Source organism: Grammomys surdaster, unplaced genomic scaffold (genome assembly GCF_004785775.1).
Source record: "Grammomys surdaster isolate TR1022 unplaced genomic scaffold, NIH_TR_1.0 126248, whole genome shotgun sequence".
NCBI lineage: Eukaryota > Metazoa > Chordata > Mammalia > Rodentia > Muridae > Grammomys > Grammomys surdaster.
Window position 1 is genome coordinate 4,848,110 of NW_021621048.1, and position 22,485 is coordinate 4,870,594.

General features: G+C 42.1%; 1 protein-coding gene across 1 annotated transcript in view; it reads left to right on the forward strand.

Annotated features, from left to right (window-relative positions):
* Slc9a9 (solute carrier family 9 member A9) overlaps positions 1-22,485 on the forward strand; it is a 521,462-nt gene that overhangs the window by 22,544 nt on the left and 476,433 nt on the right. Inside the window, exons 3-4 of the mRNA XM_028758965.1 lie at positions 18,820-18,897; positions 20,398-20,474. Of these exons, the coding sequence (XP_028614798.1) occupies positions 18,820-18,897; positions 20,398-20,474 (155 nt within the window). The remainder of the gene's footprint in view (positions 1-18,819; positions 18,898-20,397; positions 20,475-22,485) is intronic.

Below are 22,485 nucleotides of genomic sequence, written 5' to 3' on the forward strand. Positions count from 1 at the left end.
GGCTGAGGAGACTTTATGAGGATGGCCTAGCGGGTGGAAGTGGTCCAATCCCAGCCTTTTACTGCACATATTCATGTGCTCCTAGGTGAAGCACCTCAAGCTCTGCCGCCTTACATCCATGCCTTCCACTCTGCGGTGGGGTGAAATCTCTTAGCGGCCACAGTGGATCCTTCTTCTCTTAGGAGGCTACTGTATCGTAGATATGGAAGGTAACCAGTGCAACGCTCTATAGTAGTCCACTCCTGAGAACAAAGGCAATCCATTCTTCAGGCAGAGTCCTCATGGCCCAAGGTCTCTTAAAGGCCCCACCTAGCCACACAGTTGCAATGGGAATTAAGTTTCTAACTCAAAGCTCTGGGGGACATATGCAAACCACAGCAACTTCTTCGGAAATTCTACTCTTCTGAAATCTATGGTATGGTAGGAAGCCGGGAGGGGAGGGATCTTGCCTGGTATGGGATGTTCTTAGGAGCAGATAAACCTTTGAGGAGTACATGTCCCTATCTTATATGACCCCATGCCACTATACTCCAGAATCAAGTTACTTTGTGTCACAAGCACACAGTCTGAGGCCTACCTTACAGCATTCATTCATTCTCCCCGTACATTCAGTAGTCTCATAAGTTTCAGTCTATGATGCTTTGATTAAGGTCCCTCATCCCCAGACTTGCAAAGCCTCCAGGAATCAGGGCCTAGGTCTGCTTTCTGTCACACCACGCTCCCGGTGCCTGTCACATGGTCGATACTCTGTAGATCTTGGCACATGAATAGATAGTGCAGGTAGGTATCTGTCAGTTTCTGCTGTGAGTTGCTATCTGTCACTGCCATGATGTCCTGTCTTAACTGCTGCCTATTTTGTAGTGAAGTGTGTTATAAGTTTATCCTCAGGGTAAAATACATGAGCTCTGAAATGTTTTTTGCTACTCAAAGGACCAGACAAGTCTCACCTTCAAAAATTCTGACAGGGAAAAGAGAGACAGAGAGATTGACGAGAAGGTGGAGAATAAGGGAGACACAGAAGGAGCAGGAGAGGGAGGAGACTTCTCACAACAGGCTGAGCCCCAGTAGATGAAGTTGAAAATGGATCTTTCACTGACTCTCCTTTTGCTTGTCTCTTTTGAAAACACAAAACTGGCAGAGCTGCACTGTCATCATCACTGGTCCCCAGGGAGGAGTTACATAAAGCTCTGTCCCATTACACTCTTCACTTTCCTCCTCAGGCCACCTGCCAGAAGCTCCTCCCTAATAGCTTCAGCAGCTGGGGTAGTAGACACAGAGCCAGCTGAACTGAAGGATGCTAGTCAGGCAGCTGGCTTGTCTTAAGCTGGGATGAAGGGGACGTTCTACTGCTCCTCTCATATAATTCTTTGAAAAAAATTATTATTATACTATTATTATTATTAATATTATTATTATTTGGTACTGGGATAGCACCCACAGGCTCATTCATGCTAAGCAAATGTTCTGTCCCTAAGCTCCACCCCAATGTCTCTCAGGTCATTTCTTATCACAAGGCCTACAGGGCCCTGATTGAGTTCTGCCTCAGGCTGAAAAGCTTGATACCAGAAGTCAGGTTAATCTTGCCTTTCCTTCTGCCTGTTGTTATTGAGCTCCCAGAGAAGCATAGGCCCAAGGCAGAAGCAACATTTGGAGAACAGAGCATCAGTGCCTAGGGATTGCACTTCTGACTAGAGGAGGAAGAGAGGTGAGAGCAGAAGGATGTGAGAGGAGAAACAGGCCAAGGATTTTGTTTGTCTCCTTGGGAAGCTGTGGTTCTGTAATGAACGGGGCCTCAGAGCTAGCCTCATCTCAACCCTGTAGCCCTGCCCCTAAAGGACCAAACTGTTGTGGAAAAATATTTAATCTCAATCAGGGGCTTCTACTCTACCTTTGATTATTCAATTCCCAGATAAGACACACGTGACCTTTAATTTATTATAAATATTTATGAGCACTAAAGCTGGGCAGATATCTTCCCTCTATGCTATTAAAATCTATTTCCTATCAATAACCCCAAGTTATTACTTACTATGTTTCATCTGGGCTGCTCTTAACTCCAATTGGCCAGCCCTCATGGCCATGCTTCTTGACTCCTAACCCATGGAGTCTTTCTTCTTTCTCACCTTCCTCTCTCATACCTCATGGTCTCCTCCAAGCAACCCCAAGCCTGGTAACCCAAGTCCCCACCTATCTCTATTCTGCCCAGCTATTGGCTGTAGGCATCTTTATTCACCATTCAAGGATAACTTGGGAGGGGGGGGTAAGGTCACATAAACTCACTTGGGTCTTTCTGTGGACTCTCTTGTCTCTGGAGCAACCAGGTCTTGGGGAGCCCGCAGTTAGTATTACAATACATAGCAACAAACCAAACCTAAACACCAAACCTTATTTTGTGTCTGGATAAGAGACATTCTGGAAAGGGTGTGACCCTGGGAGAAGTGGCTCTGTAGCCTTGGCAGGCATTGAATAGGCTGATTACATCCCTTGAAGCAGGAGCAGCAAGGTCTTCACCAAGAGAGACCACTAATCTAGATGGTACTTCACAGTCTCACAATATTGACAATCTCAGGCCAGATTTTATGTCCCCAAACCACACCTGTTAGTTACTGCAGAGCAGGACTCAGAGATCCCACTGCAATGTGAAAGCAGCCATGTCCCAGCTCTGGTGAGCTGATTGTTCAGTATATTTTTTCGAGTCTGGTGAGCCAACTGTTAAATTTGACAGCATGAAATGGGCCACAAGAGAAATATTTATGCCATATATATTAGAAAATGTTTTAAACCAAGCTTTTGAGACTGTATTCCCTCAGGAGAGAAGACTTGCCAACAGAGAAGATTTGCTTAAGTAACTATATTTTTAAGATAATTGGAAGTATCCAAACATCTCAGTTTTTATCTCCCTAAAATGCTCATCTCCCACAACGGCTGCTGTAGAGACCCATTGATAGGTAGAGCTTCACGCCCTCTGATACGACTTGGGAAAGTGCATTATGTCTTCCAGTGAGACCCAGGACTGAACCTCAGTTTGCTACTCCCAGGAACAGGACCTTAAGTTTCATTTCTCTGAGCAAAATTTTCCTTATCTGTAATATAGGGGTGAGGGACACCTATGGCAGAAGTTGGCTTTTCAAAGCTAAATATGAAAATACAGGTTGCATGTCAGACATATTGTGAATATTAGTCTTCTTTCATTCCCTATTTCTGCAACATTTGCCCTTGACCGGCATTTACTTCCCCCAGACTGAGAGGTCTGCGGTGGGTCGATGGAGGAAGTTAGGAGCTGCTTGCTTCGTGCACCATTTTTAAGGCAAATGCACCACTTAAAAATGCATCGCCTCATTTTAATCATTCCTTCTGCTGATGTCAGCATGCACTCCTTCCCCTCCTGCCCCCTCCATCCTGCCTGCTCTGACCGTGCTTTTTGCTGACTCAGTCCCTCCAGTTCAGCTTCCCCAGGCCAGTCGCTCCCTGGTGAGATCTTATGATAGGGAAGCTGCATGCACAATTCATAGCTGAGCCTGGTAAGGATAAGGAAAACTCAAAACAGTAGCCAGGCTTAGAAAGAAACAGTGGGGCTGAGGTTCCCCTGTGTCTGGAATAAGAGAAGTACAGTAGTGTCATTGGCCTGATGTATCAAGGTTGGCCAAGAGTAAGATCAACTCCAGACTGGAGAAAAAGCAGTCACTCTTGATGGAAGACTGTGTCGGGTGCCCAGGTTCTGAGGAATGGTCACGTTGCAGAGATGGGAGAGAAGGTCCTTCTCTTGTCCAGTGGCTCTTTACTCTATTGTCCATCCTATGCCAGTCTTAGCATTGATCTGTCATGCCACAACAAAGTCACAGACTATGAGGCATGGCTGGCCACCACCTCATGAAGGGATCAGAAGCAGTGTGCCCAGCGTAAAGTTGGTGAAAAGGTCAAAAGTCTTGGCATCTAGGGTCAGGAGGAAGCAGCTATTGCATTTGCCTCACAGACGGGAACTTGAGAGTGAAGGGAGAGGCTATGTTTGATTAGGAGAGGACAAGAGATATTACATGCAGCCAAGGCCATACAGGTTGCCTCAGTAAAGAGTCACATAGTTGTGTGAGACCAAGAAACTTAAGCAAAAGACAGGAGCCTGTCCAGGCTGCAGATTTTGTGCTACAATGGTGATCTGGAACACTTCGTGCTACAGTGGTGATCTGGAACACTTGGTACGTGGCAGGAGATGAGACGCAGGTAGCAGCTGACTGGGTGACCTCAGTCTTCCTCTGGGTGCAGAAGAGACACCATGGCTGAGAGGCCATTCCCTGAGCTCTGTGGCTTGGTTCAAATGTTACTTTACATCTATATGATTTTAGGAATTCTATGTAACCTCCTTAAGTCCAATCTCCCCACTTTAAAAATCCAGATATTTCTGATTACAGTGCAGGGCCATAATGGTTGCAAATAAGAAAATACATGCGAAGGACTTAAAATAACATTTGGACCTTTGTAGGAGCTCACTGTGTTGATCTTTTCTTTTTCCACCCAAGTCATTTTTGCTGTCAGTAAACTAGTTGGAAACTATAGTTGGAGTCTAGACCATGTTGCTTACCAGATATGTGACTTTGAGCGAATCCCATAAAAGCAAGACATTTCACACTAACTACAAAGGTTGTTGGGAAATGTCTTACCTATACATTTACAATTTGTCAGTTCATCATAATAATTAACAGTATAACAAATTATATTTCCATGATGTGATTTAGTTTTCAAACTTCCTTTACATGTAGCAACTCAGTTTTTCTTTCTGTGGCATGTTGGATAGATTTGGCTCTTGTAGATTTATGTGTTTGAATGCTTGTCTTATGGGGAGTGGCACTATCAGGATTTGTGGCCTTGTTAGAGGAAGTGTGTCAGGTTAGGGTTTTATTGCTATTAAGAGATACCATGACCATGGCAATAAAATGTTTTATTGCTTATAAAGGAAAACCTTTTAATTGGAGCTGGCTTACAGTTTCAGAGGTTCAGTCCATTATCATCATGGCAGGAAGCATGGCAGCATCCAGGCAGACATGGTGCTGGAGTAGCCAAGAGTCCTATATCTTGATCCAAAGGCAGCTGAAGGAGACTAGATTGCACACTAGGCAGAGCTTAGGCATAAATGAGACCTCAAAGCCCCATCCCCACAATGACATAGCATGACAATGACAATTTACTGAGGGTGGGGGCAATACACTGCAGGAGGAAAAACTGAGTTGCTACATGTAAAGGAAGTCCAAAAACAAAAATAACATCATGGAAATATAATTTATCATATTTGTTAATATATATATATATATATATATATATATATGTATATATATATATATATACACACACACACACACACACACACATGTAATCTCTTCTTTGTTGTTCTAGTTTGATTGTAATGTGTATAATTTTTATTATTTGTGATATAAATTTTATTACAGTTTTGTTAAAACTTCCTGGTAATGTCACAAAATGTCCATTTTGGATAGACCAAAAGTATATTTTGAAAAGAAAGAATGCAAACAATTCTACAATATTATAAACCACCATGAGGGTCTAGATATCTGGACTATATTATTATGTGTATTAATTTCTAGGACATTCAGAAAGCTCTAGAACTTTGCACCTTCCTATGTTTACTTAAACTTACACCTTTTCTCAGATATTTAGAAACGCCAGTGTAGTGAGCAGATTCCTGTTTGATAGTTGTGTTCTTTTGAAACTGTCACTAGTATGAGTGACATTTTAGTAAATAGCATCTCTCTAAAACTCCCCCTACTTTCTGAAGCACTAAGTAGGCCATCTTTCTGATAGCAGACATAAAATATTTATTGAAATAAATGCCTCCTGTATCTCTGGAAAAGCATTAGACAGTAGCCACAAAGCCAACAGCAATCCGTGGTGGAAAGGATGAACTACTTAAAACCAGGCCTTCCCTGGAACAATTGGCAGAAAATGAGCAAGTCCCCGTTTCATGTCTATAACATACAAATTTCACATGCATCAAAGACCTAATTGTACAATACAATACAAAAATGGTGAAATTGGGGAGAAAATATAGTTGTAGCATCAGAATATGGAAAAATAAAACAATCACTATAACTCAAATATAAAAATGCACAAATTTCACATTACAGTTTTGAGACTGTCAACAATGTTAAAACACAAATTGTTTAAGGAGCTAATAAGACTAGAAGAATGTATTTTAAATATAAGTAAACAGAATTGTAACCACATTCTGAGAATTAACAAATCAGTAAAGAAAACTAGAACTGGATAAAAGATATGACCAGGAACTTCCCTTAAGAAATATGATAAAAGGCCAACAAGCAAAATAAATATACTTATTTCATTAGTAATGGGAAACAAACCAAACAATGTGATGTCTAATATCGATCAACAAATTAGGAAATTATCAATACAAAGTGTTGACTAGAATATAAGAATCTCCTGTGGGAGTATAAGTGGGTATGGCCATAGTACATCTGTAGAGACAGTCCGTGTAGCTATCTGTTTAACAGTCCACTCTAGAAAGGCGTTTAAGACTGTTGGGGGAAGATAGGAATCAACCCAACTATCTACCTGAGAACAAAGTTTCCAAATCCTGATCCAGTCTAGAATGTTCCAAGATAATTTAAACACTAGACAAGATCCACACATTCATTAATATAGATAATTGATGTCAAAGTTGATGTCAAAAGTAGACACCAGAATACAAAAGGATCTTTACTGAATTCCTACAATATAGACAATACATGCTACTGATAACTGTTTACTGATACATGTTTCAAAATGAAAGACTATATCTGAGGAGGTAAAGGACACTGACTGTCCTGTGTGCCTTGCTTCCTGGTTGAGATGAAGATGGACTTCAACCAGACATAAATCACTTAAAATTTCCAATAAGTTGGATGGATTACATGCCTGCCATCCTAGCACTTGGTAGGTCGATACTGGTGGATTGCTACAAATTTGAGATCAACCTGGCTTATGTAGCAGGTACGGAATTATCCAGGGCTGCATAGCCGTATCTAAAAGATCACCACCCCCATAAAAAGAATCTCGAAGTAAAATTAAGACCAGAAATAAAAGAGAATGGTTTGTAGTTTAGGATTTTTCAGCTCAGTGCTGCCCTCAAGTGGCCAGGACTCAACACATATGACTTGATTGCCCTAGGCTTTTCACTCAAAAAAAGCCTAAGACAGCCTCCTAGAGGGTAGTACAAGTGAAGGCAATCTGCTCAGGCAGGAAGGGAAGCTGAGCTGGAGTAGGAGGGGAAACTGAACCCTGACGGGTGAGGAGCAGGCACAGGATAAACACCCCACTCCCATTGCCTCCCATATGATGTATGATCCTCTAAAGATCCCTGCCTCTGACAGTCCTGTGTCTATAAACCACCAGGCCATGTAAATCACATCCTTACTCTCTGACAGGTGACCAACACATTTAAGATTCAAGGACTCTGCATACAAATCTGGAGACACGTAAGAGTGTTTTCTGCGTGAATTGTCATCCCTTAATGTGGCCAAGCCACAGTCACGATGTCCCGAGTAAGATTTCCTCGATTTAAAGGCAGGCGTTGGCCATTTACAAGCTCGAATGCTTGAACCAAAGTTCTGTCAACCTCTTAACTTTGCTTACTCCCCTGCTCAGCCTCCACTCTTTCCCCTTTCCTGCTTGCCATCTTTGTCCCTTTATTTTCCTCCCCCTTCCCCTTCTTTATATCTAGTCCCTATTTGCCAGGTCCTTCAAGACACCCACTCCCAGAGAGAGAGGGGCCTGGAGCCCACTGTACCTGCTTTCTCAGCACATACTTCTTCCATAACCCTTGTACCCACTTCTCCATGGAAGGCAACCGAAAAGGATCAGCAGTGCCTCCACACTGTGAACTACCATTCTTCAGATGCTGCTTCAGTAGCTGACATCTGGGTAGGGTGGGGCGAGTTGGTCCCTTCCCACCCCATCTCAAGGGATCTCGGGGGATCAGTCATGAGCAAAACACAGCTCATTTTGGAGGTTTGCATTCTTGTCCCTGTCTGAAGTGATTGAATTTCACATAGATGGTGAATAACTGGGAAAAATGTGTCCCAGATGTGGTGCTAAGAAATGATTCTGAGAACAAGGTTATGTACACAAAGCCCCAGCCTCCCTGTGCATCTGTCACTGATGCTGGCTGGCACCTGCATTCAGCAGCAGCAGCTTTCTGTAGCTCCTTACTGGGCTCTTCTGCAGCTGAGCTCTTTGTCTGTCTGCCTCTCTCTCTCATCTCAGCCTCGGTGTCTGTCTCTGTCTGTCTCTCTCTCTGTCTATCTTTCTGTCTGTCTCTCTTCTCTGTCTCTGTCAGTCTCTGCCTATCTCTGTCCATCTCTCCCTCTGTCTGTCTCTCTCTCATCCTGTTTTTGTATCTCTGTCAGTCTCTGTCTCTCTCTCATCATCCTCATCCCCACCAACCCCCATCCCAGCCTTGTCTTCTAGCCATTCCCCCCTCTGTCTGTCAGTCTCTGTCCCTCCCCTGGGCTCCCATCCCAGCCTTGTCTTCTACCCTTTTCTTCCCATGACACTCACTCCCCAGAGACCCTGCTGCACTCCGGTGATTCTGGAGTGTTTCTCCTTGGCTCTGACCTTTCCATCAAGTACACTACTCCAAGTGTTGCAGACAGCCAGGCTCAGTGAGCCAAAGCTCAGGAGGCCTGGGGGTCTAGACCTTCCCACCCCCACAGAGTCAGCCGCTTCCCTCCCACATTCACTGTCACTCAACCAGGTGTAAAAACTTAGGTCTCTTCTATTTTTCTTTCATTTTTACCTCTCTATTTCAACCTTAAGCCCTGCTAATCCTCTCTGCCATATGCCCGGTTTATTTTAAGCAAATCCTTGTTGAGTGAAGAGCTGTCTCCTGGCTTTGTTTCTTCTCATTCTGTCAGAGCCACCTCCTTTAGCACTAACCTCCCTTGTGCTGGCTTTGGTAACTGCAACCTGACAATGTTTTCCTTTTGCTCAGCTCAACTTTGATGTTTCTGCAAACTAATCTCAAGGGACTTAGCTTTCTAAAGTGGGAGGGGTAGAATAAAACGTTGTATTCTTTGAGTAGGTGAGACAGCCATATGATTCAGCAGCTAAAAGATTCAAAAGTACATGTTGGGATGTCGATGCCTTCATTCAATGTCTTTTCTGTTGGCCCCATTTTGCAGCCAGTAGAGAAGCAGATGGGAGCTCAGAAGTGTGGAAATGGAAAACAAGGTGGGTAGGGAGGTTACACTGGAGAAATTCAGGGAGAAAGTGGAGAGAGAGAGATTAGCAAAGATGGGGGACCCACATGGAAGGAGTAGGTATCACTTTTAACTGGATTCAGCTGGGATTCAGACATAGACCCCACCTGACAGTGAGGAAACAGCCGACATGTCTGGGCAAAGAGGGAATAGCATGTGTGAGTCCTGGGCAGTTTCAGCTTCATGTGCCACGGAGCTGATGAATGGTTAAAAGCAATTTTATCCATTTATAGGCTGCTTCTTTAACATTCCCAATAGTCGCCGCAAGTGTCAGCTGTGGATTATGTCACAGTAGACTAACCAGGCTATGGTCCACCCCACCATCTTCTATGCTCTGTGGGATTCCTAGGCATGCAAGTCTATTTGGAAAAAAAAAATTCAGATTAGATGCTGCCAGATCAAGTGTGTATAGACAATATTTGCATAGTTGTTGAATTATACCACTTAGAGATAGATCATACAAATTTGTATTCCCAGTATCCATTTGATGTTTGGTCCTGTTTATAAATGTATCTTGACTTTTCTTCATCTTTCAGTGAAGAGAGTTCAAAATCATTACCAGTGGGTTTGAGTGTCTTAGTCTGGTTCTCCACCCTCTGGACCATGAGCATTTTCTTTCATTTATATTTGGATCTATAGCCGTCAGAGTCCTCCACTCATTACTCCTCTGAAGCTACTAGCTGGTAGACACACAGTGCAAATGGGGAAATGAAACGGAAGTTGGAGAAGTTGGAAATGAAGACCAAGCTCACTTGACTAGTACCATGGCATAGTCTCATTAAGTGTTTCCAGTCTTCCCTTTCTCTCACTTATGTAGTTCACACCAAAGCTAAGCATGCTAGAAGAAAGACAAGCACATCCTCGAGTCATCACCAGCTGTGTCCTGTGGCTGTGTGCGCAAGGTCTTCTGAGTGTAAAGTCTTCTTTAAAATGGAAATGCATTAAAAAATGCATGCAGGTCATGGATTCTGCTTTTTAACATATCTTCATTCATTTTACTATTTAAAATTATTTTAAGTTACTTGCTACCAGATGTGACTGAACTCATGAAAGTTTCTTGCTTCCCTTGTGGCTTGGAACACCCTGGCCCATGGGGCTGATAGCTTGTGACTGAGCATGACTCTGCGTGTAGGGGCCCAGGGATAGACCCTCATCCATACCACAAACTCCAGCTCATCTGCTGCTTTGATATCAAGACTTCCCACAGGCCAGCCCTCTCAGAGTGGTGTCTCTGTGCCGGAGAACTCCAAAGTGCAGTTTACCTCAGAGCCTTGAGCCACAGTTGTGCAGTTTGTAGCCTTTCTTTGTTTACAGCTTTTATAGTACCAATCTGTTACACTATATATCTTCAGATTCCTTGTACCAAGAGGCCTGCTAAGTTTTCAATGACTGAAACATTGGAGATGACCGAACATGCCATTTTGCTGGCTTTTTTTACTTGTTCAAAAGAATCAACTATTCCCCCAAGTAACAAAATCCTAGTTCTTAGTCCCAAATCTTCCTTAAATATATGAACTTAGTTCCCTTGGAAAGTGCACATTTAGTTGGCCCATATCTGCACATTCAACTCCCAGTGATATCCCTGTCACGTTGACTGACACTGGGCATGCCATTAATTTCTTCTCCTGTCTCTGGAAAATAGGGATAATTGCATTTGCCAGCTACCACGCTGGAATGTTGTCAGATGTGATGAAATACTGTTTTTAAAAGATGTCTTTGGAAGGACTAGGCCATATCAATCATAGTCTTTTGCCAGTGTGGTTACTTTAGTGCTTATTTACTTAGTAGGTCAGTGGAACATTGGCATGTCTTGTCAGACAAGCATGGTGACTCATTGCATTCTCAGGCCCAAGCACAGTTTTGGCTCTGTAACCTTCCGAAACCTCGAGGACTAAGCTCAGAATATTCTTTCTGTTCTTGGAAATTTTCTAGCTGGTTATCTTTGGAAACATATGTGTGGGCCGTTTTAGTCAAATACTGGTTCCTATGCAAAATAGGATTTCAAACATACTGCACCATTGTGAACAGATTGAGATTCTGCTGTCCCCATGTTGTCTTTAAGATTTAATGTTGGTGCTTAAAAATTGGTTTTCTTAAAACATAGGTAATGCTTGTGTCTCAGAGTCTTAGCTCTGTTGTTTTAAATCAGGCACATGTTCAACAGTGAAATAGAATGTTTGCAAACTAAACAATGAGACTATGGAGTCTTGCTGGCTGTTCAAATATTAATATGCTACCTGATTTCGACTAGCCACCAGTGTTAGAGGTAAGAGTTCAGTCCTCCAGTTCAAGAGCTTAGCATGCAACTAAGCTAATGGCCACGCTCCAGTTCCGATGGGCAGGGTCTGAAGGTCCGATTTGTAATTTGTGTCTTGAAAGACATATGTAAATTCTTGACTGGGGCATTTTACTTCTCTGCTCTTCTCCTTCACCCATTGCTCAGGACCCAGTATTTTAATAAAAAAAAAAAAAAAAAGAAGAAGAAGAATAGTCCACTACCAGGGCCGTGATCCGAGCGCAAGTCTGAGGGAAATGGCATGTGGGATTCCAATGGAGGCTGGAACAGCAGCAAATCCAGCCATTTCTGAGAAATTGTCTGGATTGGAGTCACTCCCAGAACTCTGATTTATCTGCAACTAAGCCTAGAGCTAGGCTGAAAGGAACACAAATCTGTTTGTATACACAAATAAATCCTCCCGTGCGGCATGCCACTCTCCGCCTGCCAGCCTCATCTGGCTGCTCCAGAAACTATAATCCAGTGGCGAGGCAGTTAACCCGCATGCAGGGAGTGGCTATTCTGATTATTGAAAAGTTCTGCCTTGGCAGTTAGCCCGATTTCTGCAGGAAAGCAGCAGAAGTAAGGGTTTTCCTGTGAGGAGGTCTTGCCACTGAGCGTTCCCCCTTCCAGATGGTCAGGGCTGTATGCTCATCCCTCCAGCTTGAGCGATGCTCTTCTCTGCTTAAAACACTCACAGCTATCCTGCAGATCTAGAGCAATGTTGGTGTACCAGGCCAACTCAGGAAGCGTTGACCTAAAGGGAACGTTAAAATCTCTACCCACACTTTAGACAGGTCAGGAGATCCTGAAAATAGAGGAGTTTTGGTTTTGGTGGTGGTTGTTTGTTTGTTAGTTTGTTTTGTGTTTTAGTATAGAAATAGTCTTCCCCAGGGAAGAGCATACCTGATTATGTGATAGGAAATGATCACCCCAGAAAACATACAAGATATACAGACTCAGCGGGTTTTATGTGGGAATATATATGCATATATGTATGTGTGTGCAATAACAATGAAAAAAGAGGCCATGAATTTGAAAGCAAGCAGGGAGGCAGTATATAGGAGGACTTGGGGGAGAAAAGGGAAGAAATGACGTAATTATTATAATCTTGAAAATAAAAAAATGCCCCTGTGCTGTGGGGAAAAAAAAACTTGTTTGGAAAATGCCATAATGAAACCTAATGCTTTGTATGTTAACAAAAATAAATGAATACATTTTAAAAGTCTATTTCGAACATTTTCTAGGATTTTGTTCTTACATTTATTTGTTTATTTTCTGTGTATATGTGTATACATATGTCACAGTACACGAATGGAGATCGAGGGCCAACTGTGACTGTGGCAGTCAGTTTTCTCCTGGTACCATATGCATCACTAATGTCGTACGCAGGCTTTGCCCCGAACACTTTTAACCACTGTGCCAGATAGTTTTATGTCAACTCAGCACGAGCTAAAGTCATCAGAGAGGACAAAACCTCAATTAAGAAAATGCCTGCATAATCAGGCTGCTAGAGCATTTTCTTAAGTAACGATCGATGTGGGAGGGCCTGAGGGCCCAGCCCATTGTGGGTGGTGCCATCCCTGGGCTGGTGGTCCTGGGTTCTAGAAGAAAGCAGGCTGAGCCAGCCTCGGGGAGCAAGCCAATAAGCAGCACACTTCTATGACCTCTGCATCAGCTCCTGCCCCCAGGTTCCTGCCCTGCTTGAGTTTCTGTTCTGATTTCCTTCAGTGATCAACGGTGATGTGGAAGCTAAAGCTAAATAAATTTCTCCTTCCCCAAGTTGCTATGGTCATGGTGTTTCATCACAACAATAGTAAGCTTAAGAAACCCACTGAATCTTCTTGCAGGCCCACTACTTGAAAATCCTTAGTCCTTTGTTTTATTAATAATTAATAACAAACATTTAAGAATTGCTAACAAGGCACCAGGAAATGTTGAAGGAGTTTACAGGCATTATCACTTAGTCCTTCTAACGATCTTATCTGTATACAAAGTATCCGTTGTATTTATTGTACAGTAAAGACATCAAGGCAGTAGAAGAGTAAGCAGCCACAGACTAACAAGATGGGATTTGGAGCCAGGCAGCATGTCTCTTAGGCCCACACTTCTTTTTCTTTTCTTTCTTTCTTTCTTTCTTTCTTTCTTTCTTTCTTTCTTTCTTTCTTTCTTTCTTTCTTTCTAACCTGTCAAATGATTTTATTAATCTGATTGAATCTTTATTCATATCTTCTTGCTGGAGACGCCTCATCCTCTTTATCAGGGCTTGGTGTTCAGCTGTTATTGAGTATGCATCTCTCTCAGTGAGCCTCTGCTCCTCTACATTTTTTCCATTAATGTATTTATTCACTTTACATCCTGATCACAGGCCCCCCTCCTCCCAGCCCCCCTTCACACGTCCCCTCCCCTATCCCTCCCTCTCCTTCATTTCTGAGAAGAGTGATGTCCTCCCTGAGTGTTCAACCACGCTGGCACCTCAAGTCACTACAGTTTTGGGTACAACCTCTCCCACTGAGGCCAGCTAAGACAGCCCAGTCAGGGGGATAGGATCCACAGTCAGGGTAAGCCCTGTTCCAGTTGTTGGGAGATCTGCATGAAGACCAAGGTGTACATCGGCTGCGTGTGTGGTGGAGGGGCTAAGTCCAGCCCATGCATGCTCCTTCCTTGGTTGGTGATTCAGCCCCACACTCTTAAACCTTTCCTAGACAATCTATGTAATGAGGATTCTAGATCATAAGGAATGTGGGGGTTGGAACCAAGAATGAATTCTAAAGCACAATCCCTGCTAGACTTAGGCTAACGTTTTTGAGAATAGTAGATACACATTGGGTGAACATTACCAATGTTATGCGCTGTGGACATTGCTGCCTTCAGAGGGACATTTTTTGAGCAAGGCAATGCACAAAACAAAACGACGAGTTTAACTGTATTCATATAATGTGAAATATTCTCTCTCTCTCTCTCTCTCTCTCTCTCTCTGTGTGTGTGTGTGTATTTAGAGGAGCAAACATGGGCCTAAGGCTTCCTTTGCTCCTGAAATTCAGAGTCCTAGAAGAAAAAATTCTCCCTCTCCTATCTTCTGCCTGTTTGTCAGCCGTCCATACTCTCTCCTAGCACCCCAGAAGACCGTCTCTTTTCCTAGCTCCAAGCCTAGATGTAGTTCTCAACCTGTGGGTAGAACCCTTCAAATCCTTTGGGGTCAAATCCCTTTTCACAGGGATCATACATCAGATATTTACATTACAATTCATAACAGTATGAAAATTACAGTCATGAAGTAGCAATGAAATATTTTATGGTTGGTGGTCACCACAACATGAGGAACTTGTTAAAGGGTCACAGCATTAAGAAGGTTGAGAACCATTATCTTAAAGCCTTAAGTCAGATCTGTCTCACCTGCGTTCCTTCTTTTTCCTGGGACTGTGTCTTATCAGGAGTCCTCATGAGTGCCTGGGTCATTTTCCTCACAAAACCCACTGTACCTTGGAAAATTTGTTAGTCAGTTTAATTCACAGAGATCGACCAGTTAGTTTTGTCTGCCTTCAAACCAGCAGAGAGGCGCTAGATCAATGGTTCTCAGCCTTCCTAATGCTCCGACCCTTTAAGATAGTTCCTCATGTTGTGGTGACCCCCAACCATAAAATTATGTTGTTGTTACTTCATAGCTGTAATTTTGCTACTGCTATGAATCATAACGTAAACATCTGATACTCAACCACCTTGAGAGGTTACAACCCACAGGCTGAGAACCACTGTTCTAGAGTCTAGATCTTAGTCAAACTGTCTAGTACAGGAGTACACAAAGAGAGCCTTTAAGACACATGCAGACAGATGAGTCTTCCTATTAGGCAGGAGCCATTCATTCAACAACAGCCACACTGAGGAGAACTTTCCAAAGTTCCACAGTCAGTCAACAGAAACTTTTTATTTATTTATTTTTTGACAATGTCTCTTCAGATGCTACTGGGCAGAGTAAATCTAACTAATTTATGATATTAGGAGGTAAGGTTTTTAGCATGCAGTGTGTGGAGGAATATTATAAATTAAAAGGCCTTGGAGATAGAAACCTGCACCTAGAATTCCAGATGCCTGACCTAGTCAAGCTAAGACACCTCAAAAATAGGTCAGTCTCCATTTTCTCATCTGTGAAATGGGTTTGACATTTCACCTTTAGAACCCAGTACATCTCTCAGAATGAGTGACGTAGTCATGAGTCATGACGATGTAAGACTGGCATCTCAGTTTTCGTGTGGGCCCAGAATGAAATGTTACCCAGAGTACAGCACCATGTCTCTGGGAATGAAAATGTCTTTGAAATAGCAACAACCAAGAAGACATCTCTTCCATTTTTTTCTCTGTGCTGTATTTTTATATTTCTCAGGGGTGTTGGTCACTTACTACCTGGTACTGAGTTTAGATGGCATAGGAGGGAGGGAGTTGAGGACTGTTTTCTTGCCGAAGGCCTCCTAAGTATTCAGTGTGTCCAAAAATAACTCCTGCAAAATATATTCAACTCTCATTGGGAATAAATTACATATGACGTAGTGCAACACATAGGGCTGTGCTCTTTGCTGAAGACATTTCCATTTCGGTGCTAGAAACTGGAATCATGTGGGTGAAATGGTGACTAAGACGGGATACCAGGATGGCATGACTGAGGCCACTGCTGTGCCAGAAGCAGCTCTGTTAGTCTCCCTCAAACGTAAAAACTCTCTGAAGGAGGCATATACAGCAAGCTAGGCTAAAAAAAACACCCACGGTCCCCATTCCTAATTGAGGCAGGGCTTATGGGGATCCAAGACCTGTAGCTGATAGGCCCTGAAATTGGCACCTATGCAAACAGCCAACCTATGACTATCTAGATTCCCTAGTTACCTCTAGGCTTGGAGTGGAAAGATAAGCTAAACTGTCACAGTTCTTATGGGCTTGATGAACTGATGCTGAGGAAGCTAGTGGACCAAAATGCCCTGTGAACAGGACTGTGAGGTTCCAGCAGAAAACTGATGTATGTAATGGTTTTATGTCAACCAAAGTCATCTGAGAGAAGGGAACCTCAATTAAGAAAATAATTTCTCCATAAGCTTGTAGGCTGTAGGCAAGCCTGTAGGGTATTTTCTTAACTAGTGATTGATGGGGGAGAGCCCAGACTATTGTCTGTGATTCCAGCCCTGGACTGGTGGTCCTGGGTTCTATAAGAAATCAGGCTGAACAAGATATGAGGAGCAAGTCAGTAAGCTGCACCTTTCCATGGCCTCTGCATCAACTCCTGCCTCCATGTTCTTGCCCTTTTTGAGTTCCTATCTTGACTTCCTTCAGTGATGGACAGTGGGCTAAAAGTATAAGCCAAATAATCCCTTTTCTCCCCAACTTGCTTTAGCCATAGTGTTCCATGAAAAAAACGACAACCCTAACTAGGACGATGTACCATAGGGCTCTGATGAAAGCTGGGAGCATAGGTGACCTGCCTAGATGCTCACTGGTACAGGAGTATGGCATCTGTGGGTGCCTCATTGGGCTTGTGAGAGGGGACCAGGGTTAGTTAGCAGCTTCGGCTGCATCTGCGTTCTCTCCTGAAGTATTAATGAGATGAGCAGAGTTGAAATGAGCATGTAGAAGGGAAATTAGAAGGTCTGACAGTGGCTTCACTGTCCCAAGGTACAAGCTGAGTCCTAGAGAGGCTCCTCTGAATGATCCTCACCTGTGATGAGGCCAGGCATAGTTCATTCCATTTTAACTGCTCTGATTCCCAAAAGTAATTCTCTCTTCTTTTCAATTGAGTAAACATATACTGAGCCACAATCTAGACACAGGGAGGGATGGAGGTGAGGCAGATTGATAAGGCATCCCTGTAATCCTGGAAAAGCTCCCGATTTAATGGAAAAAGCTGAGCAAGCCAGTCATCACTGAGTATACCAGAAATCATGCTATCAGGAGGGGCCAAAGGATATGAACACACACAGAAGAGGCACTCTGGATGGAGAAGTCAGATAGGCCCAAAGCAGAGCCACTTCTGAGATCCACTTCAGAGAGGAGAGAGGGGAAAGGAATACAAGAGGGAGATTTACAAATGATAGTGTGACACCATTGCATCTGAGGGATTTCGATGAGCATCCTAATGGTGAGTTGGTCTTAGGTATGAAATGAGTGGTGTGTGTGTGTGTGTGTGTGTGTGTGTGTGTGTGTGTGTGTGTGTGACAGAGGGGGGGAGACAGAGGGAGAGACAAAGAGACAGAAAAAGACAGAGACAGTCAGAGAGAGAAAGAAGTTAAGATGAGGATTACTGTAGGATAGTTTTAAAAACCAAATGAGTTCTTTGCAAATTGTCAAGTGTACAGCAGATACTGGATTAAAAAATTCTCACATCTCATTTCATTATACTTCACATCAGTTCATACTTCATACTTGTGGGTTTTTTTTTTTTTTGGCTAAGTTTATTTTAACACAAGTAAAAAGGAATGGATAAATGCCAGAAAAATACATTTTTATTTTCAAATGTGTTTTTCCACAATTTGGAAGTATATTTCAAACTTTGGACTGGGATAAAATAGAGAAAAGGAAGACCAAGTCTCTACATGACTTTTATTTGGGAAACACTTTAAATCTTTGTCAAGAGCTAAAGTTGTGATCATTACAGCTTTTCAACCAAGAAAAAAGTGGAACATAATTAAAGACACTTGATCCATGAAGAATGAGCTATGCATGGTACATACCTATAATCCCAGTACCAGAGAGGCTGAGGCTGGAAGATTGTGAATTTAAGGTCATTATGGACTGTAAAACTAAATAAAATTAAAATAATATAAAACCTAGAAGAATACAGTAAAATTAGGAATGACAAATCAGGTTAAAAGAAAAAAGTTTTCTTTCCCAGAGAAACTTCGTTTAGATTTTTACTTTCTGTTGTTCGCTTAAATATTCTTTTATGTGATACCATATTTACAAATTTCTAAGTTTACATTTTCTTCTTTTTCTTTCTTTCTTTTTTTTTCTGTTGTTGCTTTGTTTGTTTGAGACAGGCTTTCTCTGTGTAGCTCTGGCTGTACTGGAACTCACTCTGTAGTCCAAGATGGCCTCCAACTCAGAATTCCACTTGCTTCTGCCTCCTGAGTGCTGAGGTCGAAGATGTGTGCCACCGCCACCTGGCTTTATTTTTTTCTTCTTTCTTATTTTTCTCTTTGCTAATTTAATAGCATGGCATTATAGCTTTCAGACAGTCTTCGCAAAAGTGCTATACTTGCTGTGTGAACACATGTCTGACTTTACTTTTGTCTTCTTTGGCAGATGACGTTTGACCCAGAAATCTTCTTCAATGTTTTGCTGCCTCCTATTATATTTCATGCAGGATACAGTCTGAAGAAGGTAAAGCATTCCCCTTTCTTATCATTAAGTAGAAAATTTGTCCAACACTAACAAAAAGTAGTTATATTTTATGGGATTTCCTAAGTAGTAAGAATAGCATTGTATTTATTATGCAATAAATGTTCAACCCTGACATTCTTGTAATTCTTTTAAATCTATTAGACCTGTACCCAGGGCTTAGTGGGACACCGCTAATGAACTCTGTGGCTTGTCTAAACTTAGATGCACTGTAAATGTGATACGTACACTAGATATTAAAGTCTAAGCACTTAAAAAAAACAGTATGCAAATCATCTCAATAATGTCTGACACCGATTTCATAAAGAAACTATAGAATTGATAATACGTCAAACAAAAAACATTGACTAGCTCCATTTTTGCCTTTTGAAGTTTATTTAATGTGGCCCTCTAGGAGGTCTATAAATGTCGAATGTGAGCTGTGTTACCTGACCATTGAACAGTGTTCTAGATGACTGTGTGCCAAGAGCTCGCATGCTGGGCTTAAGTCAGGAAGATTGTGATCCTTCACACTGAGGACCACAGGTTTCAGTCACTGAGCTATTGCCAGACAGTGTTCAGGCACAGGCTGACTGTCTATGTCACAGGTCACTAATTCACTTAGGTGGGTAGTACTGTGCCACAGAGTGAGGCAGAGGGAACATGCTGCTCTTCTGCTGCCCCAGTACCACATTAGAGATTGCCAATGCTCACTTGTGCCTCCCTTTCGTTCACCTAATCCAGCAGCCAGGCAGTTTCTTCATTATAGACCCGGAGAGTTGTGTTGTTGTGTTTTGAGGGTTTTTTTGTTGGTGGTTTTTGTTTGTTTTGCTTTTTTTTTTTGTTTTGAGTTGTTTTGTGGACTCCAGGCTCCCTCTTGCTGTCAATGGTGGCTGCTCAGCTCTCCCTAAAACTCTGGAAGGGAGTATTCCTAACTAAGAAACATTTGAAAGGATTTAGAAGGTTATATTCCTGGAGGTCATCCTTCCTCATACCCTACCTAAGTTGTAGGCATCATCTCATGTTTCATGCATAAAGTATTTATTTAGTTCAGGATTTTAATCATTGATTGCATCACATTCAGAAGATGCAAGAAGAAGAAGAAAATTCAGAATACTCCATGAAAGCCAGATGCCATTTGAATTTCTGAGAATAACATTTGAAAAGTTAAAGGTTTTATGTCTGCAAAATCCATCTTGACAACTATGTCTCGATTAGTTGTCCTAGAGCCCCAGCTACCCATTGGCCAGCCTCTTCCCTCTTCTGGGCCTAGCTGCTTCTGTGGGTTATCTTTCCCCTGCCTATCATCTTCTAGATTTTTTTCATTGCTTTTCTTTTCTCCTCTTTCTTTGTGGAGAAATCACTTACTAAGTTTCATGTCCAGGTGCACCAAATCCCAGGGGTGAGATCCAAAGAAAATTTGTAAATAATGAGAGAAGGGAAGGCTGTGAGCAGCTTGGTTATTCAGATGTACTCTATGAAATATTTTCTCTTTCTCCCCAGAGACACTTTTTTCAAAACTTGGGATCCATTTTAACGTATGCCTTCTTGGGAACAGCCATCTCCTGTGTGGTCATAGGGTAAGTGACATTGCGAACCTGAGCTGTAGGTGGCTGGAGCAATCTGAGATGAGATCTTAGACTTCTGGATGCTTACTCTTTGAACCAAGTATGTGTCTGTGCATGTGTGTCTGTCTTTCCTAGTATATCACGTTGGGGCTTGTTTTGCTTGATTTGTGTTTTGGTTGTTTTGTTGTATTACCCTGCTGGGGATCCAACATGTTGTGCAAGCCTTCTGCTACTGAGCACCACCCCCAGACCAGATACATCACATTTTTATAGATTTTTCCATCCCTGGTCCAACATCTATATCCTATGACAAACATAAGGTGCAGGGGGGCTGCCCCAGCCTTTAGGGGAACAGTGGATGGGACACAGCATAGGACAAAGGTCAAAGACTGATGATCCCTGGCCTCAGAATCTTACTACTTGTGCTTTAATAAGTGCTGGTTTCTTCCTCTGTAACTCTCTCTTACTATTTTGTACTAATAAGCAGTGACTTTCTTTCTCTCTAGCTCAAGAACCTCTCTCAGATCAGGGGAGAGAATTATAGCTCATTAACTCTTTGTGAACCAGAGAGAAAAGAAAGGTGAACTGCTTCACATAACTCATACCAATAACTCAATTCATTCGTGAGCAAAAGAGAAAAGATCTTTTACACAGGCAATACATATAGACTCATACAAATTTACACATACACACACACACACAAGCACACACATACGCACACAAAAAATACACACACACACGCTCTCTGGTCTGGCTCCACTACCTGTCTCATCAACTCTACAAGTGTTGATGCATATTTAAATATATGCATATATAAATAGATACGTAGACATATATACAGATGTACACATACACACAAATGCATATATATATATATATATATATATATATATATATATATATATACATTTAAATTTGGTGGTTTAAGCAGAACCCCCTAAGCCACACATATATACATTTGGTAGTAGGATGGGACAGAGCCCCAGATGCCACAATTTATTCCTTCTCTCTGGCCTTCTTATACCTTCTTAGGCAAAAGTTCTTTAGAAAATTACCTCATAGATAAAATGTTACACAAAGGGGGAGTTACAAAAGAATGTCGATAGTGAGTTCAAAGCAGTGTTTCATTCCATAAGCTCATTATAAGTTCAAAGCAACAGTTTCACATGGCCTTGCTTTATCACAGAGCACACCTGTGGCCTCATCCTTGGACCTCACCTAGGATGAATGTTTTTCCTTGATCACAGATCTGTCCCAAGCCCATTTCTCTTCTTAGTGTGATGGTGAAAGCTCACTGTACTCCTTACTATGCAGCCTTTACTTACTATCCTATGAGGACGGGACACAGTTTATTCCTAATCCTAACTTTACTATGTTTTTCTGGCAAGAAAATAAAACCATCCCTTAAAACTTTCTTTCTAAAATTATTTGAATAAAATAGAAATTCTATAAAAGTATTATTAGGAATTATGAAATCATTGATTTGTCTATACAACATTACTACATGATGGTACATCTTTGTTGATCTGAAGAAAATATGATCAATAGGGTGAGCTAATGCCCAGGAGTCATTAGATTATGTAATAATGACAGGAAAAGGTATATCAACTGTAAGAAGCAATCCTGAGATGAGGTTTGTTGAGACCCTGCTCACCCATTATAGACCATTCATAAAACAGTTGGCCACCTCCAGGAAAGTCACCCACTAGCCTTAGCCTCTCCTTCATGGCTCCTGACAATAAGGCTTCAGCAAAGCAAACTGCCACTGGGTAGCTAGATTTTCTCCGTGAGTTTGAGCTCCTGATTTAGGGTGTGTGGACCACTTGGCCTGAGTTTTGAGAAGCAGATCACATTCTCATTTAGCTTGCATAATGTATATGGTTTCAATGTATTTTTCCATCATCTGTGTAGAGCCTTACCTATATTTGACAAAAAAATAATAGTAGCTATATGCCGAGGGTTTTCTTCTAAAGGGAAGTTTGTAAGTGAGGGGTTTGAAACAGATAGCTTCAAATATCAGCAG